This window comes from Aphelocoma coerulescens, chromosome 3 (assembly GCF_041296385.1).
Source record: "Aphelocoma coerulescens isolate FSJ_1873_10779 chromosome 3, UR_Acoe_1.0, whole genome shotgun sequence".
NCBI classification, from domain to species: domain Eukaryota; kingdom Metazoa; phylum Chordata; class Aves; order Passeriformes; family Corvidae; genus Aphelocoma; species Aphelocoma coerulescens.
Window position 1 is genome coordinate 90187887 of NC_091016.1, and position 23132 is coordinate 90211018.

The window sequence follows — 23132 nt, forward strand, 5'->3', positions numbered from 1 at the left end:
TACTTGAGAGCTCTTCAAGAACAACCTTCATCAGAGGCTTTCATATTGTGCCATTGTAAGGTAAAAAGAAAATACTCCACATATTTTTGGTTGAGGCAACACTTGTCTGAATATTCTGGTATACACCACTTTATGGTTTCTGCTAGGATGGGCAAGTTGCTCACAGAAACTTCTTTCTAATGAAAGGTAATTTTTTGTATTTAGAAGTCTGCTCTCATTTCACCACATTTTAACATACTGCACAGAAATCAGCACTGCCATTTTAAGGACCACACAAGACACATCAAAGGCAGAGCCCAACCTCTCTCCCTTGGATGACATCCAAGCTCTCAGTCTAATCTAGCTGAACAGTAATACAACATGCATTCTGACTCCCAAGCAACCACTGAAGTAGCATAGGGACATACACTAACGTGTCTCTGGAAACATCAGCAGTATTAAAGTATTTCAGACAACTCTGATAATGTTTACAGCTGAGCACCCTGAAGGGACAGCAAGCAGTTTAATGCTGTACAGGTTTGATGAGAGAGATTCTGAAATCATCTCTTGCATACCTGGTACTGCACTGGCCTCCTCAGCAAGTACAAACACTACATGTTTCAGTGCAAAGACCCACTGTAACACTACAGAGGGGACACTTCAGAATTTCCTATTAGTCACTACCAAAGCATGAAGCAGTATTCCCAAAATACAAGTTGACAAAACATTAACTATCACCAGCATTTTCAAAAGACTCTTCTTTCTTAAAAAAAAAAAAAATCTAGAGTGTGCAAGGACAAACTTCAGCTTCCTTAAGCAGTTCAGTAAGCAAACCATTGTACTGTCTCCCAAAAAATCACCAGAACACAGGAAAAAAACCCTAAGCTAAACAACCACAAATCTTCCAGCAATGCCCCAACAAAAAAAAATCTGCCATCCGTGCTCTGTATTGAGATTGCACCAAACAGCAAGTACCAATGTTTCTCCTACTACTGAATACACACTCTCTGTCACAAAAAGAAAGCAATGTAATCCATAATTTGAAGTCTTCCCTCTACACTTATGGGGGCATTTAATCCTCTGTTCAAAAATATGCACGTTAAGTTAGTAATTTATTCTTCTATTCTGAAAAGCAAACTTCACCAAATATGGTTTTCTGGAAGGATAAAAGACTAGAATTAGTACTGGTTAATAGCGAAGTAAGTCAATCACTTTTTGGTAATTCAAAGGAGGAGGATACACAACCTTTGAGGAATCAAAGTAAACCTTGAGAATCTTACAGTGAAGGATTTCAGCAAGTCCAGTGCTGGAGTGTTCCAGAGAAGGGCCAGAAAGCTGGTGAAGGGTCTAGAACGTAAATCCTATGAGGAGTGGCTGAGAGACCTGGGGTTGTTTAGCCTGGACAAGAGGAAGCTGAGGGGTGACCTTACTGCTCTCTACAACTCCCTGAAAGGAGGCTATAGCCAGGTGGGGGTTGGCCTCTTGGCTGCACCAGGGGAGGTTCTGGTTGGAGATCAGGAAGAACTTTCCTGAAAGGGCTGTCAAGTATTGTATTAGCCTGCCCAGGGAGGTGGTGGAGTCACCATCCCCAGAACCGTTCAAGAGATGACTGGACACGGCACTCAGTCTATGGTCTAGTTGACAAGGTGGTGGCTGTTCAAAGGATGGACTTGATCTTGGAGGTCTTCTCTGACCTAAATGTCTCTGTAGTTCCGTAATCAGCTTGATTCTTTATTAACAAAATTACTTTTTTTCAAGTCTGAAATGGCTAAAAGTGACACAGGCAACAGAATTGGTTTTATATAGTTGACAACCTTTATTCTGTAAATTTTACTACAGCAAAATGGATAGCAAAATAATTACAGAACAAAGCAGAAAAAGTGAACAGCAGAGAAGGGACTGCCAGAGACAGCAGGGGCAAAGATATCTTTATGCTTTACTGACTGGCTGTCACAAGAATTCCTTCCAGTTGCAGAAAGGTTAGGTTAATAAAATCAACAAAACTCATGTTTACTATTAAATTTCTAACTAATTAAATTTCTACCTGACAAAGTAGCACTAATGTCTCTAATGTCTCAACTCAGTGAGGCAGTCATGCTGCTGAGGTTTCTCCATACTTTGCAGCATGTACCTTAAAAGTTCCACCCTGGAATTAGCTACCTAGCATCATGGAGATGTAAACTACTACTCCATTTCACACACAGACCAAACTCAATGTAACTGTTGTTAAGATGTTGTTATTTAAGCAATGTTAAGATGATGTTATTTAAGCATTAAGCAAGCATGCAGAGCACCTTTTTAGGAGTTGACGAGCTACAGAATGACTGAAATTGTGAACTAAAGGATGCCACAGAATTCGAAAAAAATAGTTGTAATCATTAATCCTTTCATGTTTTCACTGCAGTTTTGCTAAGGGTCAATACTGAATAACAGTGTCTGCTTCCCAGGCATAGGAAATTTTGGCTGTGGCCTACAAACTGAAAGACAGACTGAAGATTAAAAGTTTCTGGAAACCATCACCCACATTCTAAGACTATACTCCATTTCTTACTCTCCTGGCTCAGAGGAGTCTGTTGCATCAGCAAAATTTTCTCAAGGTAAATTCAAACGGAAGGACCCAATAAAGTGTTCTGGAAAGAATAACTGCCCATAAAGTGTACACAAATACCTCAATATGTATGTAACTTGCCAGACATATGTAAGGTGCTAGAATCACCAGACTGAAAATACTGACTTTTATTTCATGATGAGAACTGCTTATGACAGTTTGCCCTCTGGGATAAGAAGAAAAAAGAGGGATCTTGGAGGAGAGCAGGGCAGGAAAAAGTCTTTTCTATACACACAGACATATAACACACACACACAGCTGTTTTCTAATGACTAAAAACAAAAGAAAAAATGTAGCAGTACACTACTTATAAAAGTCTTCAACTATACAACAACTTCATCTTCAGGTATCTGATGTAAAAAAAAATTAATATATGCAAAAGCCTTCAACTCTATGCAAGAATAGAGACTCTCCTCATAAATATGAGGTGATTTAGGATTTCTCATAATTTCCAGATAACTTTGGAATAAAGTATAATAGACAATATTTCATTCATAAAAAAACCTCACCTTTTGGAGCAGCAATAGGCTTGACAGCCATTCTCCCAACAAGACATTCCTTCAGCATTGATTCATAGTTGACCCAACGATGAACCTACATTAACAAAATATTTTTTCATAAAATTTGGAATTCTTACTATGTTGTTGTTCTATGCACTGAAATAAAAAAGTTCATTTTTGTACATTGACTAATAGAATTCATTTAGCAGATTATTTCTTAAACACATTAGAAGTCACTATTACATCATTCAGTACTTATTTGTTCCTCTATTACAGGTATCATGGAATTAAATGAAAAAATAGGATTATGAACAAAGTAGCAATAGGTTAATTTACTCATTTATGCTTTTCAATATCTGAACATCATAACCTTGAGCTACAGAATATATTTCAGAAGAGCATTTTTATGATGCATGCTACACAACTAACAGAACAAAGACCATGTCATTACCACAACGTTTATTAGTCTTGTTTAGACAAGTGAAGGGAAAAGGGATTAAGGAAACAAACATAAAGAATAACAGTTAAGCCAAACAAACACCTCCTACCAAGCTGGTGTATTTCTGTTTGCTTCTGTCTTACTATCACTGAATCATTTGGAAATCCCCTAATTTAAAAAGTAAAATAAAGTGAAGAAAAAGCAGTAGCTTTACAGACCAGAACTGGAGAACTTGTAGAGGAAATGGATGGCAGAAAAGCGAATTCTGATAGGGCATCCAGGATAACATCACAAGAAGAGAAAAGGAAACAAAGTGTTGCATGACAAATTTGAATGGTATCTAGATTTAAAAATAAGAACTTTAATCTGGACTAGCTAAGGAGATGAGATAAAGAATCCCATCAACAAATTGTAGCTTCCTCATATACAGATAACAGAAAGAAATGAAGGATTATGAATGACAGTTAATTTTTCCAGAAATTTGGGGAACACTAGCAACCTACCAAACTCTCAAAAAAAGACCAGTATCTGACAGACACAGAAAGCAGAAGGGAAAACAAATGCCTCAGGTAACAGGAAAGTCATAAGCCAGAAACAATAAAAGCAAAAAGCATAGTTTCAGGATCTAAACCCACTTTCATTCCCATGACAAAAAACCCTAAAAAAAAAAGTAGCAAGCATATCTCTGAACAACTACAAGGGCTTCCCCAAATATTCCTGATGTCAAGACTCCTGTTTTCAAGGACATCATATAATGACCCAGCCATGTAATTCCAAGCCACAACTTGATACTACAAATTTCTTGAAAACAAAGAATTATGCCCAAATCCAACACTTCACTTGTGAAAGGATTAACCAAGGATAAACTCAACAAAGATAAAACATTATTCATCTATTTACCTCATTAAAAACATTTTGCAATTAAAGGCATAACATACTCTGATGCACGACATGTAAAGAGATAACAGAGAAACAGAGGAGATTTCTCTTCTGCTCTTTCCCAGTTTCTCAGCTAAACCTAGTGAGTAATGGAAACTCAAAGAATGTCTGTTTCTAAAAAATACCAACTCAGTGAATCACATTTTACAGCAACAAGTTTGCAAGTGATTCCTTGCAAAAAGCACACCCATGCTGCAGAACCTTTATTTTCTGAGTATTTTCAAAACATTTAAAGAAACAGTACACAAATAAGAGACCAACTCTCATCTTGTGATTTGTTCACCAGTAAATAGAAGCTCCAGCATTTTTTCTGATAACACAGCTGCCAAGTAAATAGACAAGGAATTCTACAAGCATTTTTCAAAAAGTGAAAGCTCTTGGAAAAATAGGTCTCTCCAACAACACTAATTAGTCATTGCAGCAATTTATTAAGAAGGTGGTATCTCAAATTGTTGCTAGCTTTATTGCTATTTCTGCTAAAAAAGAGCTCTAATTGAAGCATAATTCTAACAACATAAAATGACCATGATTTTTATTACGGTCTTTTGATACAAAGTTTAAACTACATGTCTCTTTCAGCACATAAAAGTGTCATTCTGAGCAGTGACCAACTGCCTTTCCTTAGGACTGAAAAAGTTTCCACTTAAATGCCCTAGAAATAATCACAAAACATGCATTTTTCAAAGTATGGTGAGCAAGTGTTGTTTGCTGCCAGTTGTTCTCACCTGATCAAAGAGATCTGTACCATCAGTTCCTGCTGCTTTCATTAGTTCATCCTCACCACCTGGATGATATTCCATGTATGGTGTGACATTATATACAAATCCTGAAGAAAATATAATTTAAAATTAATATGAGCAGCATTTCTACAACCACTCCTGTCTCCAAAAACAATGGAAAGGTTAGCACAAATTAAAGAATGTACTAGTAAACAGCCAGCATAATTGGAACAAACAGTATGACTTCACAACAACAGAAACATAAGTGACACAATTGTATAGAGCACAAGAGCTATCTTATCACATGGAGATGCCAATCCTACAGTGCTGTACCACTTGCTCTGGTTTAAGACTTCAACCTAGAAATTGAACATGACGTATCCTAGATAGAGGGTAAAAGTACCACGGGCAGGTTTAAAAAGAGACAAAATTGAACCAGCTAGTGCACAGCATTGTTTTCAGTTTCTTTTCCAATTAAGTTATCCCTGAAGTGTTGCCGTAGTTGTTTCCCTACCACCCAACACCATCATGGAATGAAATGCATACAGGAACAACGTGTCTCACACAAGGAAAAACTGCCACCATCAGCAACAAAGCTTCCATTCTTTAGATTCAGCAAAATAAGAAACTTCACATAGCTTGTGCTCATTAAACGTTTACAACTCTGGTAGCAATCCGTCTCCAGTAAAAGGGCTCAGCAGTGTTTCTACACTTGCAGCGAGATAAAACAATGTTTCCTCACAGGTCTGAAATGATGAAATTACTGTTGCTAGGCAACTGGGTTATTGGAGGCTGAAAAATGCAGCTATACACAGATTTAACCACAGACATATTGCTGTTAACATGATTATTGCATCCCCACCTAGCCGAATATTTGAAGATATTTAACATTATCAAAACAGGAAGCTACCAGAAGTGTAACTGTGGCAGTACTTTCAGAAAAGCTTTCAAGACATTAGGAAGTGTACATTAATTACTTCAGAAGGAGAGAAAGGCATTCAGCACTGAGCCTGGGGGCAGACATACTTGGGGCAATCCTAGCTGGAAAGAACAACCACCCCAGTCAACAACAAGACACAGTCAATAGCAAAGGAAGGATCTCAGTACACTTTACTGACCTGCTCTTCTGATGGCTGTATTCACTGTGCCATCTTGTGTGCAGCTGTGATTACTGCACACAATAAAATATAAGTATCTACATAGTCATGGCCTCCTGAATATTACTCAAATTTACCATCAAACTTGCTGGAGCAGAAGAACTATCATTTATATACCTTTCATGCTTTTTTTAACTCTCCTGAACCCCCCGTTTATATACAAATTTGTGGCCTATATGACAGATTTCTTTGATCACACCGGGGTTTTGAACAAAGTTAGCTCCTGTTCTTCTTTTATTTCACATTGCTCTCATGAGTTTCTGCTCTTTCATATAGAGACACAGTCTAACTGCCAATGCAGAGACCTCACTTAGCTTTTCCATAATTATATTGTTTTACTACCTCTCCACATATGAGGGCTACACATAATCCACCATGATTTTCAGTTATGATGGCTTTTTCACTAGTCATCCAAGAACAAAGAAAAGGCAGACATGGAAAAATTTAAGGAAAGATACAAATGCAGCTTGATGGAGTTCGTGTAAAAAAACAGAGATAAAGTGAAGGTAGGATGAGTTAAAAACTGAAACAGAAGCATTTTTAGGCAGTAATTCTGTCTGCAGTAGATGTCCCTATTTCAGAGAGAAAAATAAACAGATGTCCATAGCAAACAAGATTTTCTTTAGCTTTCCTCCCTCCTCACTAGCACATGCAACTGCAGCACAGGGAATTAACAATCCTAGTATTTTGCTCAAAGACCAGTACTGAGTAACATGTTACTTTTACTTTCACTCTCATCCCCTTTAACAGCCAACAATAATACAATCACCCTCACATGGAAATTCTTAACTTTCTTTGCTGAAGTTCAGACATGACATTTTATCAAATATCAATGCTGCTCCTTACCAGATCAATGTTATCACTAACAGAACCACTCTTTCTACAGAAGTGCCCCATTAGCTACTCCGATCTTCTTAATCTATCTTCAAAGAGATTGGTGTTATCTCCTAACAAACTTAAGGTGATATTTATGTATTTTAGCCTCTAAATGATTAAATTGCAGAGGAAACATTTTACTCCTTTCTGTAGGACCACTAGGAACTTCATCTGAAACTCCGAAAATACTCTTCTAGCCACAGCTATTGCTCCAGACCACCTTCACACATTGCTAAATGTATAACATATGATTCAACTTCTGAGCTGAAATGTTATTAAAATAATAACAGAAATAGAATTGCTTAGTTACTACAGGTATTTGTTATTGTGGACAGAGAATACAGATGCTCTGTGTGGCAACAGTCATTTGCATTACTAAGTATTATTTCCTAAAGACCATTCTACACGTTTAAGTAGTATTTTTAATATTTATATGCCTATGGATGCTCTAAAGCAATCCCTAAAAAGAGTCAACAGCTCAAAATAATAAACTGCCCAAGACTGAGGAGCGTACATGTCAGCATTTTCAGACTCCTATTTTCTTGCAAAGCCCTTTTTATTTGGTACATTACCTAAAATCTTGTGGTTTATTATTTCCACAGGCATCTATAAAATAAGTATAAAACACTCCCATTTCAAAGACTTCTTTAGAAAGGCTTGAAAGCAAAGAAAATCTTTGTAACACAAAATCTCTTACTTGACGTTACGCCCAATTATGTCACGATTACACCTGGCCTAAGCACAGGACGTGCATAGTTTTCTTTTGGCGTGTGGCTTTTGTTGTTGTTGTTTGGGTTTTGTTGCTTCTTCTTTAAGTACAGAAAAGAGAAGCCAGGTAAAAAACACAGAAGTAACATCACAGCAACTGACCTCTTATACATATCCAGCAGTCCTCCTTTTTGTTGTGTTTAGAGAGCTCATCTTCAGTCACTTCAATCAGCCTCCCTTTCAAACCAGTCAAGTCCTTCCCACTTTTAGTTAGCCGAATCCAATCCATAAGACTCCTTCCTGGTTTTAAAGGTACCTGAAAAATAACAAATGTACAAACAACTTCAAACTCTAAAGGAAGAAAAAGCCATTCAATACACTTTTCTAAGCTCCATAGGAGAGCTCAGACAAAAAAAAAAAAAAAAGAAATAACCCAACTCATATTATTCACTGATATTTGGGAGCCCTACTCAGCAGTAAGGGTGCTTAAGGAAGTGTTGTGGGTAGTAACACAGACACAGAAATTACTGAACATCAACAAACATTCAGATGACTCTTCCCAAAGCAAACTGAAGGTATCAAGTCTGACTGTGGTGGTAAATCATTTAAGATGCAGTCTAGAAACCTAGGAGCAATAAAGAAAAGAGATTTAAAAATTATGGTCAGGTAAAATAAGGTTTTCCTTCACAGCATTCATAAAGACTTTCCACAAGCCCTACAGCAACTGGAAGCCTCACCCAGAGAAAGCTGGGACAGAAGTCTGATAGCTTTCCAGAGAAGTATTTCCATGGCCTGCCCTGAAAGGCAGAGCAAGATCTTCAGGGGGTCTAACACCTTCCTTTTCAACAGCAGCACATTCTGAGAACCCTTTTGATCCAAACTTTAACAGCAGGAAACGGGGTTAAAGAACTGCGGTCGTACAAAACCACAGGAAAAACAGAAGCAAAAAACCTAAAGCGTACATAGATAAACCCACATCTTTTAATGCTACTTTAGTCCATGTCTGCTGTCTAAGCGAGGTCTGCAGACAACAAGTGTTCTCAAAATCTCTCCAAAGATGAAGATCCAACACATAAAGCATAAGCTGCACGCAATAATTCCAAGGTGAAAGTCTTCATCTCTGCACAGGAGGAACAGCCTGGGCAGGCAGTACCGGAAGCGTTATCACCGCCGCCCTCTCAAACGAGAAGCACCAAGCGCTTTCCAGCGACGCAGCCGAGCCGGCCCCTCGCCCGAGACCTTGCCGCGGCTCCTCGGCGGCCGCTGGAGTAGGAGACCGCTGGAGGGGAGCGGCCGGCGGCAGCCCAGCCCCAGCGGCAGCCGGGAACCGACCCTAACCACCGCAGCTCGGCCAGGCGGGGCCAGGCCAGGCAGCCGCCGCCGGCGCAGCGGGGAAAACTCGGGTGTCCTTCACGATCCCCCAAGAGACAATCAGCGGCAGAGCCGCCCCTACCTTGCTGCGGGCACCCGCTGCCGCTCGCTGCTGGGAGCCGGGCGCGGGGAAGGCCGGCGGCGTCACGTTCAGCATCCTGCCGGGCCAGGCCGCGGCCGGGCCCCGGCGGGCGGGCGGGCGGAGCGCTGGGGCACAGCGCGCAGGCTCCGCCGCGGCGGGCGGGGCCGCGGCCCGGCCGGGAGCAGGGCGGGCCGCCTCGGCTCGGGGCCGTCGCCGGGGAGACCGCCCGGGAGTGGACGTGGTTGTGAGAAAGGAGAGGGGCGTAACCCCGTGCGCCGCCTTGTCGCCCCCGGGGGTGGTAGGGGTGCCTGCCCCGCACTAAGGTTGGTTTTCCGTCCAGGTGTCCCAGCGGCAGGTGCTTAGGCTGGGAGGTTGTGACAGACACAGCTGCTGCAGCCCACGCTCTGAAGGTTAAGTGTGAGAAGGCTCTGTGTGAGGGCCCGCTCCCGTCCTGCAGCAGGGCCCCTGGGAGCAGATGGGACGGGACAAGCACTCCCTGGATGGTGTCGGCACTCTGAGCCGACGCGGCCTGCAGCAGCACACACAGCACTCACACAAGGGCAGATCCAGGTAAGTACACAGGCTCTACCTGACAGAGGCACTGGCCTTTAATTTAAAGCTTTGCATTTGGTTTTTTGTTGTTGTTCTTTTAGGGGCTTTTGCCTTCCCGATGATTGGTACCAAACTTTGCTTCAATTATTAAAACCAAGCTCACTATTATAACAACTCAATTAGACCTTCTCATTTATTGATGTCCACTTTATGGACAAATGCAGTATGAAACTCCCACTTTTATGTATAATACAGTACATGTACATGAGAGCACAAGTGACTTGAGGCAAACACCTCTACACAACAAGAACTAGGTTAGAATTTGGGCTCTTTTCTCCAATTAGAAAACAGCTATATTGTCTCTTCTCCAATGCTTGGAACTCTATTGTAACAGCAGGCACAAAACAATTAGAATACTTAATCCAATGATTCCTCGATACACTTCCATATGGAGCCTACTAAATCACAATGACAAGCTTTCCTTGTGTCCGCAGACTTTGAGAAAGTCACATAACCATAGAGCCTTCAAAGTAAGGCATCTGTTCTCTGCTTCAAAAATTGGTGTTCAACTTATGATCTACAAACTGTAGGACCCCAGGTACTAACATACTAATCAATACCTTCCCCACTTAAACCAGAACAAGAACAGAACAAAGGAAAAAGGCTCGGATAAAATTACAAGACATCTCAGTTTTATTAAGAATAACTTACATAGAAATAAATTATCTTTAAAAATACTATAATACATATTTATATTAAGTTTAAATTACATCTTAGAAGTGGCATTGGCCTTGCCTGCAATCAGCAACCTGATTCTGTTCTTGAATCTTATTCCAGTTCATCTTCATCATCTTCACTATCCGAATCTTCATAAAAGGAAATTGTAGCCTGAACTGGGAAGTTTTTCAGAAGTGCTTCAGCTTCCTGATACAAGTAATCATAGCACCTTGATTTGGGCCAAAATAGTCTGAAACAAGTATACAATAGATTTGCTTATTGTTATTATGTATTATGTACTTGGGGGCTGACATGCAAAAAACCAAAGCGAAATTTTATTTAAAGAAGCATCCTACAGAAATTTTCCTTACATGCTCAATTACTAAGTTGCTTTCTACATTTGATTAGGGAAAAAAATTCTCTGGATTCTTATTTTCATCTGAAGAGATAAAGGTGCATTTAGAGTGCTAGTTTTGCAGCGGTTCTTTGTTTTAGTTTTTATTAAAGCCCAGGACTCTGCATCTGAAACTTCCCACTCCAGTACCTCATAAACAGTACTATTAAAATGCCCTAGGGTATATTACTGTGTCCCACAGCCATAGGGAGGAGGAGAGAAGATCCAGCAGGCAGGAATTGTGCAGCAAGATTGATTTATTTAATTATTTTACAAACTCTTTTATAGACTTTTTCTTCATAGCCTAACTGGACCAAGGATCAGCCACCCCTTGGGGGTGATTGGATAAAATCCTAAAACATCCATTGTCAAAATATTTTCCTACTGTACTATAAACAAGACTTTTCAAGGTTTCAGGTGTTTTATTGTTTATAGAACTCTGTTACTATCTCTGTGAGAGAGAAAACTCTCACGGACTTAGAAAATAGCAAGAAAATCCTTGCTAGCAGCATTTTTGTATCCACACAGTACTACTGATCCTAGTAGTACTGCCCCTACTGGAACTATTCCTAGGGAATATAATGGGTGTCAAACAGGATCAAAGATACATTTGAATCAAATTAGTAGTTTTTTTACTGAAGGTCCCCAGTCTAGGTAGTTTTGATACTTGTTTCACACCATTGTAAAATTCAAAGGAGTGATAAAGGTCATGGGGTGATCAGACCTTGATATTTCATGTGTGTTTCCAAAAACAATCAACAGACTCCTTAAGGAGGATGTCCCACTGATGTAGATTTTAAAGCAGTCGGTGTTGTGTCCAGAAATTAACAAAATAGGCTGATAAGATCACAGTTAGCAAGGGCTATCAGCTAATGAGAATATATTAATATTATTATAATTGCAATTAATACACTGCAAGTTCCTGTTACTTTTCAGCTGCTATCCTCTCTTGCTTACAGTTTGGAAATAGCTACAAGGAACAGACCATGGAAGTCCTAAGAGCCAAGAGACTAGCACACTAAAACATAATGAAATGCTGACTACAGATTGTTTAAAATAGAAATGCTTTAAGAAACAGAACTTGATAGCTTTCTAGCAATTACAGGAAATACTTTCTAGGCTACTGTTTAACAGAACACTGCTTCCTTGACACAAAGTCACTAACATCGGCTTTGTAACGGGTCTCCATTCCCAATGTTCCCTGCAATAGCATTCACTCAAACCTAAGCACTGGAGCAGTCACAATAAAGTCTGCCTGTACAGTTGCTGAGTTGGTGCATCAGTATTTGAGGGATCAGAGCCTAGATTTGAAAGAAAGCTGCATCTTATCTGGAAAAACTACCTGTGCAATTATTTTAAGTACCTTGCAACACCTAGCAGCATTTCTGAATACAGACTCTCCTACAGATTCAGCTGTTATTTTTTTTATTTCCTTTTCAGAACTGACAGTAAAGATACTGTCATTACCTTCGTCATTAAAGCAGTAGTTACACCAGTACTTTCCTCGGCAATGGTGGCTTAGCCAGTGCATGCCCTCTCCTCCTGCTACTCGCCCACGCCTCCACCTGCTTCCTTGCTCTAGGATGGCGCTGGATGTTTGCACAGCAACACAGCCTAGGAACTACGCCCCCTTGCCTTTTTTAATCCTGAGCGCAGGAATGAGTAGCAAGATGCTTCAGCCAACTCTACCACCACCAAAAAACACCACATAACTGTGTAATAAGTCTTAAGTCCCACACCACAGAGGGACCTCAAAGATGTTAAATCCACGAGTCCTGGCAATCATTTGCACAAAGACCTGTCAGTTCAAAAGCACATCGATGGCAAATTCACTCCCAAGGCTCTTTAATATCTACATAAATATATGGGTGGAAACAAAAGGGGCGGGAGAGCGAGTGCTACGGCACTACCCTGGCGAGAAAGGGACTCCCCCCTGGCCGCGCAGCGCCACGGGCCCCTGGTGCCCCGAGGTCCTCCCCGGGAACCGGCGGCGGGACACCGGGACTGCCACTTACCTGACGGGGTGCGTGTACTGCGCCAGCTTTCGGGAGGCTTCCGCCAGCCCGCCGGGGCTGTGAGGCTGCAGAGGAGAGAGCAGAGGTCAGCCCGCCGGCACGGCACCGGGCCCTCCCCGAGCATCCCCGCCCCGCCGGGACTTCCCGGCCGTGTGTGCGGCGATGCCGGCGGCAGATGCTCCGCCGCGCCGCGCCCCACTCACCGCTGTGGGGCCGGGGCTGCTCCGCCGGGCCGCCTCACCCGGCGCGGGCACCCACGGTCTCCAGAAAGGCGCAGGGCTGCGGGGCGAGGACAAGGCCGTCAGGGCAGGACCGGGCCGCCCCCCGCACCGGGAGGAGGAGAGGGGCGAGTAGCCCTGCGGGGGCAGCGCCGCCGAGAGCGCCCGGGGGCGGCAGCCCCCCTCCATCCTCCGCCGGTCCGCGGCCGCTCGCCTGGCGCTGCCTCCCGCGGGCCCGGAGGCTTTTATAGCCGGCGGCGGGCGCTGCGCGGCGCGGAGCCCCCACCTCCCCCGGCTCATCTGCCAGCGCCATCCACAAAAAGGCTCCGCGCGAAGGCGCCGCCGTGTAAACACGGGGCGCGGGCGCGTGCATGCCCCAAATGGCCCGGGGAGGGGAAGCGGGAGTGGGGGGGATTTGGCGAGTCGGTGTTAATCGCACTTGAGCAGACACATGGCAGCTGCCGGGGGGCGGGCGGGGGCAGCCCTGTGGGAACGGGGCGGGGGGCGGCGGCACTGGGGACGTGCCCGGCCGCTCTGCGCCCCGCCGGCGGGGTCCGGCCGCCGCAGCCGCGGCCTTTTGTTGTTCCAGCCGTGTTTGTTTATGCCCCGGAGCGGCGAGTCACGGCGTGTGGGCACCGCGACCCGCCCGCGGATGGCAGCGCCCGCCGCTCCCCGCGGGAGCAGGCACGGACAAAGGGATCCCATCCCGGGGTGGCGGAGAACATGACGCTCTTTGGAGGGGTCCTTACTCAATAACGCGTCAGCCCCAGTGCGCTCCCTGACGTGTTCCCCCTCAGGCAACGTTGATGGTGTTATATATACACATATATGCACAGGCACCCTTTTTAAAATACGGTATTTTTACTGAGGAAGCGTGCCTGCCTTAATTCTTTTTTCATGTGGTCTCAATACTTCATTCCACTGCCAGCACTGGATGCTGTCCCTACACGTGCAAGGTTTTACACTGAGCTCCTACCATTTCCATGTAGGCACCAAGGGAGTTTACTTTTGTTTCTATTTTTATTTATTATTTTTGTTTCCCCTTCTCTTTCTGAGATTGCAATCAGTGATGCATGTGAGAGGGGCAGAAACAGGTTATAATTACTGCTGGTAAACAGTAATAATACCAGCCTTAAGGAGGGTCGATGGGATGGAGCTGACCTAGATGCTGAAGGAGGGCTTAAACCCCAGGTAATTTATTGTCCCATTAAGGACACACATTACTGAGGCACCACAAAGATTGAGGCACTCTTTGGAATAGTATTTTGCCTTTTTGAGTTTGTATGAAGCATAAGGAGTTAGCACTGCCCAAGAGTAGCTGCAAGTAGCTGCTACTCTCAAAAGAATAGCTATAGACATGTGCCTTCTCCACAACATCTTCAGCACAATCCATTTCACTAAATAGTACCAGCAGTACCAATTGTAAAAATGTTGCATATTAGAAGCTGTGTGGGAAATGTAATCAGGTTCATCTTTCACATCTTAAAGTCAAAACCAGATGTAGACTGACTTGCCTTTCTGAAGAAAAGCAAACCACTTACTTTGAACAAGAAATAGTTGGAAGAGTGCACACATTCAAGCTTGTGCATGCTGTGATACATTCCAACTTCACCAGTGGACATACTCTGTCATTTTGGAGATTTGTGCCATGTGGCCACTTGGAAAAATTTATAATTATGACTTTAAGAGTTAATAAATGGAAATGTATTTTCCAGTGAAAAGTCCAGTTTAGTAGGATGTGATGTTTGTAGCTGTTTATGTTTTTCCCTGCCTCATTTTCACTGTGGCCTAGAATCAGATTAATTAAAATCAGAGTGAACAAAAGGCTCAAACTACAATGCATATTCGTCTTACAGCTAAGAAATAGAGAATGGAGCAATGTATAGTAACTTGTGCAGTAAACTGAATGTGATCATAAGCAAAATTGTTTCTGCTTTTCTTCTTTTTCCAAATAGCTACTGTGAAGCTTGTCAGATGAGGTAAAGCTTAAAAGACATGTTTAAAAGCTGTCTGATGTCAAATTCTTCTTTGGCCTAAATGAAGTGAGAGCAATAATTTTTATATTTCGCATTTCTCTTTTGAGAAATTTAACACAGGCTGTGTAAGGAAAAAAAATGAGGCAAGGTTTACTGTCTAAAGAAGAAAAGCAGGAACATCATCACATTAGTAGTGACAAAGGGCTAGGAGAACACAGCATCAGCTTTAGCTGTTTGATAAAGCATAAAAATTAGTTTTAATATCTACAGTGAAAGCAACAAAAGATGGGGTGTGTTTGACCTATGACTGAGACTCTTAATTGTCTCAGGATTCCTTTAAGTACCTGCCTGAAATGAGAAAATGTCCTAGGGAGAAAGTGTGATTTACCCATTAGAGAGCAAATTGAATGAGAGGTGTTGAAAGGATAAGGAGAAAATAATGACTAACAGCTGTTGTTCCCCTGCATATTTTCACACTGTACGAGTCTTCTTGGCTTTATAGTTCAGTAATGCAGTCCTGTTTATTGAGAGAAATACAGAAGTCTGTCTTTGCAATAATAACTTGTTATCATTGACATAATAAAAACAAACAAAACAAAACAAGCCCTTAACATTTTGCTATCTTCCCATTTGAAATACAGGCTAGAAGTTGGTAAATAAGGCATAGGAGACGCTTTGTCATGTTTGTCTCTTCTGCAGGTTGTACACAGTAACAGTATATTGATAATTTACTATCTGAGCCATGTTTTCATCGTGCTAAAATCTCTTCAGGCAGGAGCTACATAGAGCTGCTGAACAAATAGTTGGTGAAATGGGAGTGATGGAATACACTTGAAACTGGTTCCTTGCATATAGTAGTGGAATACATAGCTCTGAATTCAGCATGAAGACTGATAGAGGCAGTTCCCTCATGCATTCTTGACTCGTCTAACTAAAGCAATATCCCCCCTTAGTTCCTGCTTTCTTTGTATTTCTACTTTTTAAGAAAAGTACAAGTCCTGAGTTGAAGGTTGTTCTTGATTGTACATATATAACTAGACTGCCTCTAGGAAAAGAACGCTGGGAATCAGGATCTAATACACTGTGCTTTATTATACTGGAATGAAAACTGAACTATTGTGGTTTATGGTTTTATTACTCTTATGCAATAATAAAAATAGCTGGGCTTTTGATCAGCTTTCAGCTTTTTGAAAATTTCTCTCAAGGTTATAAATTTTAAAAATTTCTTTATACCACTTTCCAAGCAGATCATACCTAGTCATTTACAGGGTGCAATCCTGCTTAGCCATGGTTTGATTTTTATAGGGATTTTTGTACAAAATTGCAGTTGAAGAATTTCAAATGCAGCACAAAAATTCTTGTACAGGCGCTCTGAATTTACAACAGTAGAACTAAACCCCAGTTTTGTTTTCTCAGAATTATACCAAGCAGTATTTTTCCGGAATGAAAGTAATTTTTAAAATTTGGTTTAAATTGATTGAAAGTGCTTTTGTGGCTTTCTGCAGTATGATGTCTTGAAATGTAGTGCACTGTTAATAGGATACACAGAAAAGCAAACACAGAGGTCTGTGCAGATTTCAGTGTGCTACTATAAACAAAGAAGGTGTTCACAAATGGCTTAGAGCTAAATTTGACAAGACAGTGCTAATCACACTAGGACATGGGAATATCTGGACAGGGGACACTCAGCTGGCTTCATATTCACCTCCCTTAAGGCAGAGAGGGCTCTCACTTATTAGTTAAGCAGGGACATTGCATGAAAATTATTGCATGAGTTGATACTGGGAGAGAATTGGCTTCAGGATCTTGTCAGGAATTTGTTTTAGTGACAAAAGCAAGGTCAAACATGTGGAACTGTTCCTCTGCTTACTGAGACCGAACTGAGAAAACTGATTAACGGACAAAATTTGATCTTGATTATTTTATAGCCTAGCTTCACCTTGATGCTTTCACTTTTGGCAACACTTTAGGACCAGGTTTTGAAATAAAGTATATGCCTGATATTTGCATATAGATATTGACTGTGCATGCATATGTCATTTATTTACATATTTGGTCTGTTAGCTCATAAATTGAACTCTTTTTTTCCCACTAGAAATAAAGTTTGCACAGGAAATTTATGAACAACTTTGATATATGTTCATCTATGCACAATGACAATTTACGGAAAACTTTGCAATGGTTTTTTATGAGGCCTTCAGCATTTTTTATTGCGATATGACACAAAGAACATTTTTTCTGCTATAGTTTGAAAACAAAATATCAATTTGCAAAGAAAAAAGACCACTACAGATGTTTTCACCAACCTTTATCCTTACCACTATTTGGATTTGATACAGTATTTTCAAAAAACCTAATGTATCTGGAAGTGGGCTTCACTCAGTATTTCCACAAAATTATTTATTTTTGTCAATAAATAATATGAGATCCAAACTAGATTCCAAGAAATAAAATAAATGCAAATTAACTTTTTTAGTTAAAAAAAAAAAAAAACCAACAGAACTAAATCAGCAGTCTGTCTATTTACATTACCAATGGCTATAAAATGATTGCTTGGCTACTAAAGGTTGTGCTCATCCTGTTGCTGGTGTGCATTTTTTCCATACTTTTTATACACAAAATTGCAGTATATATTCAAGCAGTGTAATTCCACTTAAACCAAAGTGCCAGGTGATTCCTACAGAGGGGTATATTGGAGGTCTAAAGATTGAATCCTCTTTCATGGGCATATCCATCCCACTTCTCCCCCTTTCTCTGGATTTTGATTAGGCCGTAATTGTATCATCATTCTCTCATTTTATGGAGAAAATTATTCTTCCCCTTCCTCTGTTTAACTGAAACACTGGAAGGAAAACTTTGTGAAAAAGAGGGATGCAATTCCAGGACAGGACATCTTTTCATCCTCTTTTTGCAATTGGGAACCAGCCCCTGGTAATTCAGGGGCGAATGGCCTCACTTGAAGGGACACAGCTCTACACTCCACTCTGTCAATGAGACTGAAACCCTCCAGCTTTCCCAGATTTATCCCAGAACTGATGCTGTTACAAACTTTGTAGTGGGGTGATCATTGGAATCTGCTGGGGGATGAGCAATGTGCTGTGTTCGTGGCACACGCAGAGCTACGTGAGAGCCCCGCATGTCCATGTGGCGAAGTGTGACTGCACACAGCAGGTTGGGCTTCTTCATTTCCCTCCCCCTCTGCACTCTGCTCCCAGGCTCAGGCTGGCAAATGGTAAAGGATAATGTATCCACATGGGAAAGCAGCACATTAAGGGGCTGAGAATGTGTAATGGAATCAGCCACCAGTTACAGGGATCTTTAAAAAAATAGGAGTATCAATTGCTATTGAGTTATGGGCACTTTACATTCCATACAGATAAGAAACAGAGACATCAGTGCTGAACACCAATCTTGTTAACCTCTTTTAATAGAATGGGAGTCAGTGAAACACTGATACATCATTGATGCCAGGGCTCAGCCGAAGTGTCTGGCTGGCTCAGCATAATGCAGCATAATGTCACAGTGTTTGCTGCAGTTGGAGCACACAGTGCTGCAGTGTGGCACTGGCAGGATTTGCCCTCTTGCCTCTGGAAATAAGTGAGAGGCAGCCAAATGAAATGAAGTCAACAGCTATTGACAGAAGAGATGAAGAAATTAAGATAATCATTGGAATGCCCTGATATGACTCCTCTGGTAATACAGTCCCTAGCAATGTCATCTCCTCTCTCACAGTGTTCCATTCAGTTAACTGTTTGTTCAGATATATTGCTTTCCTGGCTACAAAGATAATGATGGAGGCAGAGTGGTTGTTGTTCAATTTCCCTTGTCTCTCCAAGCTATCAGCACAGCATCAACTCTGTGAAAGGATGCATGCCACTAAGCATGATGTATGTAATGCAGCATGATGTATATAATGCAGGAAGGAATGAATTCCTCTATCAGGAAGGAATGAATTGCAAGAAACAGAGCTGTACCTCTGACAAACAAGTACCTGAGAAAGGGGATGTGAGTCCTAAAGATAAGCAGTGCCAGCCAGAGGAGTACACACAGTATCTTGTACTGCACTGCAGGGATGTCAAAGCTCTTACACAGGTGCCTGCACACAAGTGCTGACAGAGACCCTCTAAGCCTGCAGTTCCTCCCTGGCTTCTTGTGACTGATGTTATGAGGCTGCCAATTCCATCATGTCAGAATTTCAGCACTTCTTCGAGCATGCTCCCAGGGATCCCTAGTGGTAGCACTGAACGCAAGGAATAGGCTGGTACAGGCTGCTAGCCTGTCTGTTTTAATGAAGATGCAGATAAATGCCAGAGGTACCAAAGGTAAATACTGATATCACTTGTTTTTAAGGCTGCTTGTCAGTACCCTTAAAATCACAATTTCCATTGCTTATAATTTTCCAAATTTTATCTGGGCTAAATTTTCCTGTGTTAGGGGAATTAGTTGGGGGGAGGGGACTGCAGTCAAAATAAGGCAGCTCAAATCACTGAGCCATTTTCAAGAATCATAGAATGGTTTGGGTTGAAAGGGACCTTAAATATCATATAATTCCAACACCCCTGCCATGGGTAGCAATGCCATTCATTACCTCAGGTTGCTCAGGGCCCCATCCAACCTGGCCTTGAACACTTCCAGGGATGGGGAGATCACATTAAAAAGTTCTGGTGCCTTTTTTTGGAGAGGAGTAGGCTTCAGTAGATATGGGGAAGGGCAGCCTGAGGATATGGGAAGAACAGACAATTTTTGAGCAAGCAGACTGGATCCAAGTCCCTAATAGGCAGCAGAAAACAGGATGAGGGAAGGGGCAGGACAGTCACCAAAAAGCAAGGTTGCAGAAGCAAAGCAAGAATGACTGTACCAGGAGCTGGCAAAAGAAAACATTGAGCATGGGAAGGACAATTTGGACTGGAAAAGAATAACTTGGTGATGTCAGATAGGAATAGGTTTTGTGAAGGGTAAAAGATGGATGGAAGGAGAAATTGGGAGAGAGAAATAGCATTTACAGGGTAAGAAGATTGAGGTGAAGGACTGAGGACAGGAAGAACTCCAAGTGCTTAAAAATGGGAAAATACTGGGAAAACAGTCAAAAGGCATGAGACAGGTTCTTCTTAGTGAAGGACATTGAGCCTGGATGTCTTGGTCCCAGATGTGATCTAAAGAGAGGTCTGAAAGGTAGAACCTGGGACTGGTTAATAAGAATAAGATGAAAAGCCAAAACTGGGAAGATACATGACTAAAATATTAGTACATTGAGGGGAAGGGAGAGGGGAATTGAGTTGGTAATAGAATAGGTATAGGAGTTGTACACCTTTCCAAAGCCTGTGTAGACCTCAGGAGACCCTATTCCAGCAAAGCCTGAGAAATCTGCTGCAAAGGTCCCATCACCACCTAGAGAAGCTCCAAGTACCAGTAACAGTTACTCTGTTAGCTCAAGGAACAAAATCCTGCATCATAGACCTGAAGTTTTCTCTCCGGGTGATATTATTGCATGACCTGATGATTTCTTTCCCCCTAGTTGTTCCATTTCTATTTGTGCAACATAGAAGTTCACCTCTAGATTGTAATGTGGAACAATTTTAATGCGGCAGTCTGTCACCCAAAAAAACCAGAAACTTTAAAAAAAATTCTGTGAGGTTCACATGTGAGTTATATCTCATCAAATTTAAGTGTTTAGTGGTTAGTCATCTAAATCTAAGATGGTGAATTCAGGCTGCTGTTAGATAGAAACCTTCAGAGACAACTGATTGTGTCCTAGAAGAAGAGAATGTCTTCTAAAAATGTCCTAAAATGTCTAAAATGCACAGGACAGGCAAGATGACAAGCTCTCTGGCACAATCTGTCTCTACTGTCTCTGAAAGATGACCAGTTTAACTTTGACATGCCTAGTTTAGCTTGAAAATAGCTTTTAGATGTCTCAAGCTAGGTAATGTGAATCCAAATGACATGTTTCTGTATTTGTGTGTCTGATACGAGAGACTGAAGTAAGATTTGTAGAAGTGTTTAAGTCTAGCCCTCCCAGAGTTTGCAAGTGCAAATTCCCTTTTGCATTTGTGTGTTCTAAATAGCTTGAACACTATGGGTCTGAGGCTCATAACTGCACTTGAAATTAATGAGAATCATGTCTTAAATGCAGCACTATATTATTCAAGGCTATGGAAAAAGGAAATCCTCACTATCTCAGACTGGCCAGCCAAGTTTAAAGAGCCTTTTTAACATTAGCTACCCGGTATAAAATGGCAGCAGTAGTCCCTAAAGGCTCTGTGCAGTCTGTTTAATTCCTGCAGCCACCACAGTTACTGGCACTGCAGAATCTTAGAATCACAGCATGGTTTGGGATGGAAGGAACCTTAAAGATCATCTAGGTCTGAGTCCCCTGGCCATGAGAGCAGCATTATGAAATCTTGTCTCGTTTTTGCTATGCAAGAGAACCATCAGAGTGTGCAGGCTGTGCAGAGAACAAATGATATGTTGAAAAGCCAGTCAATACCTTCTCATCACCTATTCTGGGCACTGAGAGAGGGAAGGGACTTGTGAAAAAAAGGAGGTGGTGGTGCCATTGACTGCCATAATGCATATACACATGCAAGCCAAATTTAAGTTGTGCAGACAACCATAACTCTGGCATTTTTCTAACTTTCTGGTGCTCACTCTCACAGTCTTTATAATGTTGTTTTGACACATGATTATCTGTGAGTGTAAGACATATGTGTCTGTGGTGTATTCCATCTGGAGATTTTGCCTAAGATCCTCCCCTTTTTAATTTCCCTCAAAATTAATTTTAATTTCCCTTTGTGCATGTCTTTATACACCCAAACCTAATATTCAAGATATTATTTGCTATCAAATTTACTATTAAATTTATCAAAATATTCAATATATTTTATAACAAGCAGAAAACTCTGGGGTACAATGTTTGGTTTTGACCTGAATATAGATGCTCAGATACAGGTATCATACACAGGTAAAAGTTTCAAAGTAGATGATTGAAAATTTTCTCTGATAGTCATAAACTTGTAATTTTTGAAGAACTGGAAGAACACTATCACAATGTTTCTAAAGTTCATCTTCAATATTTTAATCACCTTCCTCTGCTCACATTTTTATTGATTTCTTTCCTATTTGACCTACTGCCACAGTCTCATTATGAGACATTGCATTCCTGCACATCCTAGCATTCACAGTATGAAATACAGGATAGCAAGTAAGTGTGATATCACGTTATTAAAAATTTTTACTGTCTCATCTTTTAAATTTTCTCCTGGCATTTTTTCATTAGTACGCTTTAAGAATTCCACAGATCCCACTTTCCAAGTTACTGATGTGGCTTTTCTCTGTGAAACAGAAGTCTCTGAATAATTAGCATTTTGTTAGTCAGCCAAGTATCTCTCTGGCCTCCAGGCATTACTGCAGCATGAGTATAAAAAAAGAGTCTGAAATTTTTCCATTACATTTACCTCGCATCTTCCCAAACTGGTTCTTTCTTCAAAATAACAGCTTATATCTTATCAATTTTCTTTTTTTTTTGTTAGTGAAATATTTTGTTGCTACAATAGACATTGTAAATTCTTCTTATTTCTTTTTTCACCTTCACAGAATTTATATTTATCTCTAGAAATATTTATATTTATACTGTAAAAATATATCGTATATAAAATATGTGTCATATAGGAGAGTATATATATTCTTACCATCCATGAATACATGTATTTTTTATATATATATCATGAAATATAGATGGGATTTTTATATATATATGTACTACATAGTAAATTAACTTTCACCTGAGTATATATGACCTAGTTGCAAACTGACAAATAGCAAATCTAAACCTTGTCAGATGTATCTTCCTAAGTAAAAGTGATAAAAAATATGTATTTTTAAA

The 23132-nt window shown here is 41.1% G+C and overlaps 2 protein-coding genes and 1 long non-coding RNA gene across 4 annotated transcripts in view; 1 reads left to right on the forward strand and 2 right to left on the reverse strand.

The window, feature by feature from the left end:
• Positions 1–9501, reverse strand: part of CYB5R4 (cytochrome b5 reductase 4) — a 32401-nt gene extending 22900 nt beyond the window's left edge. For both annotated transcript variants that reach the window (XM_069011232.1, XM_069011231.1), the window contains exons 1-4: positions 9379–9501; positions 8088–8241; positions 5191–5291; positions 3097–3181 (exon numbers count right to left, since the gene is read on the reverse strand). In XM_069011232.1, the coding sequence (XP_068867333.1) occupies positions 3097–3181; positions 5191–5291; positions 8088–8241; positions 9379–9453 (415 nt within the window). In that variant the 5' untranslated portion in view covers positions 9454–9501. The remainder of the gene's footprint in view (positions 1–3096; positions 3182–5190; positions 5292–8087; positions 8242–9378) is intronic.
• Positions 9502–9564: 63 nt separating this feature from the next.
• LOC138107350 (uncharacterized) overlaps positions 9565–23132 on the forward strand; it is a 48963-nt gene continuing 35395 nt past the window's right edge. The window contains exon 1 of the long non-coding RNA XR_011149429.1: positions 9565–9948. This is a non-coding gene — a long non-coding RNA (uncharacterized lncRNA). The remainder of the gene's footprint in view (positions 9949–23132) is intronic.
• Positions 10623–13574, reverse strand: RIPPLY2 (ripply transcriptional repressor 2). The gene is made up of 3 exons (XM_069008605.1): positions 13260–13574; positions 13057–13121; positions 10623–10897 (listed from the first exon to the last, which is right to left on the reverse strand). The coding sequence occupies exons 1-3, from the start codon at positions 13572–13574 to the stop codon at positions 10759–10761; spliced, it is 519 nt and encodes a 172-aa protein (XP_068864706.1). The 3' UTR covers positions 10623–10758.

Excerpts from the sequence above, each read along its gene's own strand:
- RIPPLY2 (XM_069008605.1), bottom strand. The coding sequence starts at position 13,574 with ATGAGCCGGGGGAGGTGGGGGCTCCGCGCCGCGCAGCGCCCGCCGCCG. Across the intron at positions 13,122-13,259 it reads GCAGCCCCGGCCCCACAGCG|CCTCACAGCCCCGGCGGGCT; the intron begins GTGAGTGGGGCG and ends TCTCCTCTGCAG. Across the intron at positions 10,898-13,056 it reads CAGTACACGCACCCCGTCAG|ACTATTTTGGCCCAAATCAA; the intron begins GTAAGTGGCAGT and ends TACTTGTTTCAG.